The sequence below is a fragment of the Phaethon lepturus genome, unplaced genomic scaffold (genome assembly GCF_000687285.1).
Source record: "Phaethon lepturus isolate BGI_N335 unplaced genomic scaffold, ASM68728v1 scaffold3849, whole genome shotgun sequence".
NCBI lineage: Eukaryota > Metazoa > Chordata > Aves > Phaethontiformes > Phaethontidae > Phaethon > Phaethon lepturus.
The window spans coordinates 20,588-30,492 of record NW_010564002.1 but is presented as its reverse complement, the minus strand read 5'-3'; the positions used below and the strand labels follow the sequence as shown (position 1 = coordinate 30,492).

Below are 9,905 nucleotides of genomic sequence, written 5' to 3'. Positions count from 1 at the left end.
TCTTTCCCTTTTACCATATCAACTTATTCCCACGGTAAACAAAGCAGCAAACAAACGATACCTTTGCTCTTCCTCCAAATTCCAATAAAAGACGAACAACAATGCTGCCTTACTTCTTGGAAACAGCAGTTTATATTGTGTACACTACCTTGACGCTTACCAGTAAAGGAGACTGGCGTATCAATCAAATCTGCCTTTAGGCTGCTTCTGTTTAGGCAAAGCAGCCTCAAGGCAGGGCCCAAGAGAACAGCAAGGTCACAAAAAGCAGTGGAGAGCATATCCCTGAACAACGTGCACAAGGAAGGGCAAACTCTGTACCTGCCAAACTGCACGTAACAGCAGTGGACTTGGCAATGCTCTTCCTGGTCCTGAACAGAAGAAACAACACCTGGAGAATCAACCCCTGTGTAAAGAAGAGGTAAGTCTTGCCTGTGCCAGCACAGTGGGTTTTGGAAAGAGTCAACATTTTAGCCAAGTCTCTTTTAAACACTAGGGTAGCTTCTTCAATTAATCAAGAATATTGGGGATATTCTTTTGAAGGTCAAGTCTGCTGTAGCTTAATGTACGATTAGTTGGCCAGGTGCTGTAACGCTTATTTTGATAAAATGCAGGGCGTATGAGACTCTGATATCAGAGCATCAGGAGGAGAGAGCATCTATTTACAGATAGAATTTCATTATCTTTATTAGCAATTATCATCATCCTCAGTTTGTATACAGCAGCTGAACGCAGTGGCCTTAATCAGGTCAAAACTCTGTTGCACCCAGCCTTTTAAAAAGTGCAATAAGCTACAGCCTGACAATAGGACACACAACATGTGTCAGGCCATGTGAGGACAGGAAAAAGCAGACTGCAATGAAATGGGAGATTGTTTCGGCACAAAGTAGCTGCTAGTCAGAAAAAGCAAGCTCCTTTCCTGTTTTCCAGTGCATGGCTACAGAGACCAACTTCTGGCCACAGACATATACTTAAAAATTAACAGATGCTTATCATCACTCATATGCCATCTGCCAGCAGCCACATTAATCTCCAGGAATGCTCCCTGGCCTAAATGCTGGCTCCCCTGGAAAGCTAGTGGTTATTTCCTCTCACTCAGGGATCAAAGCTTCAGTGCCTAGATTCCATACACAAGGTCGAGGGAGGTACCTTAGGGAACATATGGTCTGCATAACTTCAGCCACGGTGTCTCTGTATTTGCTGATTCACACATACAGAAAAATTGCATCATTTACTCATTACCTAAAAATTGTAGTTAGCAGACCACCTCAGGCTGTCTCCTTGCTTACAACTTTACCTTAGTACCACAAACTGACAGATAAAGAATATGTCGTCTTCTGCACAGTTCCTCTAAGACTTAGACCTTTGTAAACTAGATGATACCGATTCCACAAAAGAGCAGGGCAAAGTCCCAAAAAAGCTTAAATTGATGCCTGTCTTCCTTCACTACATGACAGATTTCACGCCCTTAGGCCAAGGCCATATATTCTGACCAGCAAAGCTCCATTTATTAGAAGAGCTATTTCCACTCCCGGCCCTGATGAGTACAAGCACACAGTTCTACTCCCTGCTTTGTGTGACAGTGTTCACGTTTCCCCTGGTTCTCAGCGGAGATTAGGAAGGCTGAGCCACACAAATACCCATAGATATAACTTCCCACATGTACTAAGATAATTTAGATCCCTTTCAACTCCTTGAGGCAGACCAAGAGCACACACTATGAACCGTAGTTCATAGGAGATGCTTTGCACATGTTAATTACATGACCTACCTAAAGCGATGACAATTTCCCGCAGCATCGAACACTTCAGTGAGTTCAGTCTATCTGACAGGCCAGTTACTGACTCTCACCATCTTCCCTTGGTATTGCACACACTAGCAGCCCTGCCAACTGCTGCAGCTGCTCCAGCTCTGCCAAAGCAACTCTTCATTCTTTCGCGGTATCACTAGTCCCGTCTCACAAAACCTCTACTTTAGCCTTTCCGGTATAAGCTGAAGTCGCATAAAACAAGAATAACACTTCCAGTGCCGTTTTGATTCATATTGAGTTGCAAGGCCAGGAGGCAAAAATGCTCTTTACACAGAGCAAAGCTCTCCCGGGCAGGCTGGAAAGAGGTATTTTTTTCTTTAAAAAAAACCAACCTCCCATTCTTTAAAAAAAACCAACCTCCCCAGACCCCTCTTTATTTGTTAGGGTCCTTCTACATCACGTAACGTTTTACAAAAGTGAAGAAATTCCATCACACATATACTAGTGTCAGCATTGAAGTGATTGTGTAAACTTTACCCTCCACACACATTTCAGATTAACGTCACATAACCAACCCCTGCATGAAATCCTCAAAACACAGTGACTTTGAAACATTTTTAAAATGATATGACAGCTTTCCAGAACACGGTCAGGCGTGTGTGTCCAAATGGTGGACTTTAAGAATCTCAAGCCAGGCAGTAGAAAGAGGCAAAATACGTTCAAACCAAGGTGTGTTATAAGAGATTACATTATTAGCCTGTGGTCTGCATCTGTCTCAAACATTTCACCTCAGTTCCATCAAACGTACAGGAAGGACAATAGGGTGTAAGCAATACCTGATGTCTTTGGGATGTAGTATTTCTAGGCTGATGAAACAGCCAAATAGAATTCATGCAGGTAATTTAATAGCTACTGCAGTATCAAAAAGCAATTTTGATACTGCTTCATAGTCTAATACAGCATTTCTCTACATAGTAACACGGATTAGTCAGGTTCATTCACTTCCTTTCAGTCGGTAAGACTAAATACAGACAAAAGCATGAAAGGCGACTCCCCAAAATGCAAACTCATGTTCCAACTAAGCAAGAGCTCCTTAGCCAAGGCTTTGTTAAGATGATTCCTGACTGTACCTCCAGCTTCCCTGGGCTGTGTATTTATTCTTCCAGGCAGGGATATATGCACAGGTTCTGCAGAATAAGCCACTGTCCCCTCAGCCTAGACAGAGAAGCTGCTGCTAGCTGGTTTTAAATCTCTGCTTAAACAGCACAAACCAGTTTGCATTACATAGCCAAATATGTCTGACAGTCACCCTAAACCAGCAGCCTCGCTATCCCATCGGTCACAATGCAGGGGTGAGGCTACAGCAGTCCACAGATCCACTATTTGGGAGGTTCACTTGTTAGCGGGACCTAAATGGCAGGGGTTTTCCCCGTCACATGGTGGCACAAGAGATGAGTAAGCAAATTTCCTTCACTCCCACCCTGCTGCTATTCATCCTCAATAGTCAAAGTCTAGGGATAAAAAAAAAAAAACCAAACTTTTCCCTTGCCTCCTCCCCTCTTTTCCCCTAGTCTCCTCTAAATGAGGAAAATATGGGGATAGTGAGAATGGCTGCAAATTGTGCAAGGGACTTGACAGCTTCACATGGATTGGAAGAGATGAAAGCAGAAAGAAAAATTAAATGAGCATTCAGTGGCCATTTGTGCTTCCTCCAAGGTTCATGTCAGGGCAGCACTAGGCAGACATGAGGTAATCGCTCTATTAGTAAATTGTTTTCAAGTTGACAACACTCCCTGGCTCAGGAACAATGGGCTCAGCTGATATTAAGGCACACCTGTACACCCAGAGCACATGGATGGACTGGGGGGCTTGTTTACCAGCAACTTCATTCCATTCTCCTGCCAAGATCTGCGAGGCCTCAGAACACAACAGCTCCATTTTAACAGTACCTCTATGTTCTGGCAGCCTCTGCAGCCCTTTCCGGTTCCTATTTACCTCATCCTACCCCGGTGGATAGGAAGTCCCCTTACTCACAGCTCAAGGATGAGGACCACATCCGTCTTGTTCTCATAGATGTCATGCAACTTGATGATGTTGGCATGCAGAATCTGCTGCAGAATAGTAACCTCCCGTTCAATTTCCTCACGTCTCACTCCGCGACGACTGGCCCGACTCTGACGTTTCTTAATGAACTTAGCAGCATACTCCATACCGGTGCTTTTTTCGCGACATTTCTTCACTATAGCAAACTGGCCACTGCAAAAAGAAGATGGTAACAAAAATTCTCTCAAAGCTTTCATATTATCGCAGCTTCCCAAATAAGCCATTCATATACAGAGCTTTATCCCGCAACCCCTGAGAAACACTGCTAACCATACAAGCTTGTTCTTGCTACAAAGCCAGGACTGTCAGAATTCTGCAGTTAAAGTCACTAGAGCATTAACAAGGTAGCCTCCTGCTGTGTTTGAAATTTAGCAAAAGCAAGCGGTGTCTGACATGAAGGGAGCACAGACGTTACAATTTCTAAAAAACAGTTCATGTTTAAATGAGTAAGATCTGTCTCAAAAGATTCAAATTACCACTCCTTCACTGGGTAATGCTTAAGGCACTCAAGTCCACAACACACCACTGGATGTTCTGAAAGGACATGCATGCATTGAAGTATTTCCCTTAAGAATAATCTCTCAGAAAAGAACTCAAAGGACTCCTAACCCTTTGGAAAGGTAGAACTGGTCTGCAGTAAGCAAGTTTCAAATAAGAGAAAGGTTTATTCGTATTTCTGCACTTCACTTGAGAATTTAGCTGTAAACATTACTTAGAGGAAGCACAACTTTCTCACTGCACTTCAAGGATAAAGAATTTCCCACCGTACCAAACAGTAAATTGGCTGCATTAAAGTTTAAAAGGCATGTAGCTGCCATTTGCCAATAAAATTTTCCTCACTGTGGCTCCTGAAGTAAGATATTTCAGTCCAACTGTAGTATTTCCCCTTTATCTCCTAAGAGGGAATCACTTGGAGGTCAGATGATTAACTCAACTAACAGCAACCCTGGAGGTTGCAGCCCTATGTCAGTGGCAGGAACCTTTCAAGACGAGACAGTTCTTACTGCCTCTTCAACAGGAAAGTAGGGGACCCTGCTTTTTTGTTCTTTGTGTGAGCTTTTCTTTATTCATCATGCCCTCGAGAGGCGCTTTTTGAACTTAAGAGAAGGCACCACTTCCACAGTGTTGATGTTCCCTCCTTCTCAATTGTCTTCTGAAAAAAATAACTAATCAAGTTGAGAGATGGCTTATCAAAATTAAGAAAGAAAGGTGGTCTGCAGATAAAGCAGGATTTAAGTACTATGGATTCTACATAAGGCAAGAATGTGGAATAAACAGTGATTATTCAGAGGATCCTTTTGCTCATCCCATTTGGTCAGGACAAGGACAACTGTGTTGTATCTTAGGAATGTTTAATCCCACTAAAACCATCAGAGACAAACAAACAAGGAAATTAAACCATAAGCTTTTATCATGTGTTTGCATGTAGCCTACACAAGACCTGTTAAGAGAACTACTTGTACCTCACAAAAATGAAGGGAAAAGGATGGTCTGTAGCTAAAGTACTGGAGGGATTTGAGCGATCTGAATTCTGCCATAAATGTATTGTATACCCTTTAGCAATTCACTTTTGACCCATCAGCAAGACAGGAAAGAGACCTTCTTTCTTCCACGCAGCACGCCTACAGGTACTTGTGTGCTACTTCGCACAAAGGTGTCTATCTCAGTTTGCTGCTACTGTAACAGCGTAAGTGTACTTAACACTGTTAAGGACAAACAGTGCTGTACCACGCAATGTAATATGCTCTTGTCTAAAGTGACTCTGAAAAGCAGACAAAAATCACACTTGAACAGAAACACGTTTCTTTTCATGAAGGATCACTTGGCAGATTTAATTAAACACCTGTAGCTTTTTAGGTTTGATCTAAATTTGTAATACTCAAATTAAGCAAACAGTAGTAGGCGTATGGATTTAAATATATATATAAACTCCTTAGGTTGATTAATAGAGACCTACATACTTATTAGTCTGAAGTTATGTGAAACATGTATGGCTTGAGGTTTCAACACAAACTCTAAATTTCAACTACTCTTTACTAAAATCAAAGTTAGGATAAAGATTTTTCACAGAATTCATGCAAAATTGCCTTGTTTGGACACAAACACTCTCCAATTCTCAAGTTTTCCTTAGATCTTAAAAAAGTGAAACTCAAACTGACAGGTTTAAAAAAAAAAAAAGAAAACCTAGGTTCAAGCACAAAAAGCATTGATGTTAGTTCTTTCAAGCAAAACTGATGCAGACTCAGTGCTCTCTTAGCTCAAGCACCTGCAGCTCAAGTAACAATGAGGAGTAAGAGCACTTGGTCTTGACATAGACTTAAGTCAGTCCAAACATAAATGAGGTCAATCCATTCCATTCAGGGTGAGTTTCATTCACTTGCTACTCTCTCTCATTGCTCAACAGGAAGTCCAGTATTTTCACTGATTCAGTGAATTCAGTAATTTCATACAAAGTATTAAAATAAACTACATTAATTTTTAAACAAATACGTATGTTCTGATGAACTTTTCAGTACCTAATGGTACTTCAGAATTTTTTATTATTTTTCCTTTCCATGACTAACTGCCATGGTTTAGCCCCAGCCGGCAACGAAGCGCCACGCAGCTGCTCGCTCACTCCTCCACGGTGGGACAGGGGAGAGAATCAATCAGAAGAGTACAAGCGAGGAAACTCATGGTTTGAGATAAAGACAGTTTAATAGGGAAAGCAAAAGCCGCACACGCAAGCAAAGCAAAACACAGAATTCATTCACTACTCCCCATGGGCAGGCAGGTGCTCAGCCTTCTCCAGGGAAGCAGGGCTGCATCACGTGTAATGCTTTCTTAGGAAGACACGCCATCACTCCGAACTTCCCTCCACCCCCCTTCCTTCTTCTTCATCCCAACTTTATATACTGAGCATGACGTCGTATGGTATGGAATATCCCTGTGGCCAGCCTGGGTCAGCTGTCCGGGCTGTGTCCCCTCCCAGCTTCCCATGCACCCCCAGCCTTCTTGCGGGCAGGCCAGCACGAGAAGCTGGACTGTCCTCGACTACTTATCAACAACTTAAAACATCAGCACATTATCAACATGTTCTCATCCCAAATCCAAAACACAGCCTCACACTAGCTTCTGTGAAGAAAATTAACTCTATCCTGGCTGAAACCAGGACACTAACTATTAGATCTGGACATGATGTGTAAAGTACATAATAAAATGGGACACTGAATTTGAGCTGGTGGAAAGCAAGGAGCTAGTGGGGAAGTATTGTAATGGCAAGAAGAACTGTCAAGGAAAATTACTCTAGTAGCAGCATTAAGAGATTGTGTTTGGTGAGTCTGATGGCAGGCTGCTTCTGACAAGTCTTGGAGCCGTGTCTCTGCAATACAGTCTACAAGAGTATGAATGGAAGGAAAAGTTGACTACTTTTGTTTGGACACCAGTTAAAGGACCTCATAGCCTACCTGAGTACATCTGCGATTTCAGCTAACAAGAACACTTCATTAACACCTAAACCTCCTCTGCCAGAAAGTTGTTGTTATTTCTTTTGCCATTGCTAGATTACAGGAGAAATTTATCAAACTCCTTTTTGGCACAGGGAAAGAAAAAGACCACAGAATCCACCTTGCAAATAGGCCAGGTATGTACTGTTACAAGCACTGCCATGGTGGTGAAGCATGCCAGATAGCTGGAGAATTGAGCCTATGGATAAGGTCACACGCTTCAGTCTGCTTTGTTTAAGTGTACAGTGCATCTTGTGATAGCAGTGAGGTGAAAAACTGGCAAGCCATGAAGACAGAACAGGACTTTAGTTAAATAAAATTTGGCTAAAAGTATTGCTCCATGGAAGCTGCCTTTTGTTTTGGCAACTTGATATCAAAAGGGGGGTGGGGGGCTAAGCAAGAAGAGGCTGTTGGCTGATATGTGCAGACTTTTGGTGATTTAGAGGCAAGGAACCCCAGCTCAAATCCATGCTCTGCCCTTTTCATAGTAATTGGAATCAAAAACATGGAAACTTTAAGCCTACCGCGTGTACTCCATATCCTACCAGGCATTCCTTAGTCAAAAAAGGCTCAGGTTTTATTAATAAATATTTGATAGAATCATACTTCTGCAAAAAACATAAAAAATATTTCACTGCATTTCCACCAAAGAGAAGAATAAATTTTACAGTTCTAGGAAACTACATGGCCAGGAAGCCTTAGTCAGTTGACTATGGCCAGGAAAACTGAAAACTGAGGCCGGGAAGCCCTCTGAGAACAGTGTCGTCAAATATTACCCTTGCCTGGCATGTGTAAAGCCTAACAGGTATGGAAGCTCCTACCACCAAAAGAACTATCTTACCCAAGCTCTCGTTCTCCTCAGATTCACGAGTCTCTGCAGACGTCCAACCACTTTACAAACAGACAAAACAGGACAGTGAGCTCCTTTTTATAGTCAAGAGTAGCCCCGCTCTACCCTGCCACAATGCACTGTATGTCTAAGATCTCACCCTGCAAAAATTGGCAGGTCTCCAGTCCCAGAACACACGTTTAGTATCAGATACTTCCTTAGTCAGGGCATTATATCCAGACTTGCAAGGAAAAGACTCATCTTACAGATAACCTTAACCTTTAGCTACTGTGAATTTATCAGCCAGGATCTCTTTATAAGAATCACAAACACTCATTAAGTGCAACCCCCTATGACTACACTGTAGAAGCACTGAGCTGTTATTGTTTTCAGTATTATTACATCCTTCACTGGCGTGGTAAATGAGAGATGCAAGTACAGTTGGAACTTAAATTATGCAGCGTACACAGCAATTATATTCAGAACCTTATAATTATATAATGTACTTAGTACTTCATTAACACAGACATCTGGTTGGAGTCTGTCTTAAGCCTACAATGGCAAAGAAATTAAAAATCAAGGCTGTCACTTGGTGCTCGCTCGTTCTCAAAAGCTAACACTCCATGGCAGAGGCAGCCTCTCATTTCAAAGGGTTCAAACAATGCCAGACAGCCTGAAGCTGTTTTTCATTTTCATACATATCCTAAACACTTCTCAGGAGAGAGGTAGGAATGGATAGGACAAGTGTACCTATCCCTTTAGGAATAATCAATCACAAATGGAATTGAGACTGCAGCCATTTGTCAAATCCATTGACTCATTCATATTTCTGCCTCGTGATTTTATCGTTCCATGCAAACCCTAGAGACCTTGAGAATGAAATTCCTGCTACAAAATCCCCAAACTTGCCTTAAACATCTTGCTAAAAGAGTTTGTTCTGTAGTGCTGGGAGCTGTTTATGTAAAACATTGTGGGTTTCATAGGGTTTTTTATTTGCCTGTTCGTTCATTTTTCGCAAGACATGCATCTTGTTTGGTCCAGACTTTCCAAAGAGACATGCTACTAATGTTGCTGTGTTTGCTTCCTTGCATTCACTCTGGGGACATAAATTTTGCCAGCAAAGTTCAGGGAGAAAATATTATTTTATTACTGCTTATTATGGAAATGAACACAGTCACTTCTGCATTTAAAAAGTCTAATGATACCGTGGATTTTGTACATTTTTGTTTACTTAAAAGCTTACAAAAAAACTAATGACACAGCACAGAAATTCCCATCTTCTCCTTTGACATACTTACAGTCTGGGGCAATTGCTCATAACATTACCCCTTCCCCTGGAATCTCCTATTTCCCCCCTGCATGTGTACCCACGAACACACACTCTACTTGCTCCTACCCCAGTCTTTATTGCTCTTTCCTTTGCCCTTAAAAACAGGCTTTTGCAGACAGTCTTTACGGAGGCAATTTGAGTCTGAGCACAAGAGGCTGCAAGCCACAAAGAATGCACAGTTTCTTAACCAAGGACGTTTAAGACAGTTACAAGTAATTAGCCACGAGACATAGCAGCATATAGCTCTACTTTTCTACCAGACACAATGAATAGTTCATGTGGAGGCCCATGCACCTATGAAAAAAAGAAGATGTCTCACTGGTATTTTACAGCCACAGCCAGATACACTTTGGATTTCTTGTTAACTATAGAGAGTTCATAAAGTCAAGGACCAAGACGACAGCATTCCTG

General features: G+C 41.9%; 1 protein-coding gene across 1 annotated transcript in view; it reads right to left on the bottom strand.

Annotated features, from left to right (window-relative positions):
• Positions 1 to 9,905, bottom strand: part of DAPK2 (death-associated protein kinase 2) — a 39,254-nt gene that overhangs the window by 15,569 nt on the left and 13,780 nt on the right. The window contains exon 2 of the mRNA XM_010294713.1: positions 3,782 to 4,003. Coding sequence (XP_010293015.1) covers positions 3,782 to 4,003 — 222 coding nt within the window. The remainder of the gene's footprint in view (positions 1 to 3,781; positions 4,004 to 9,905) is intronic.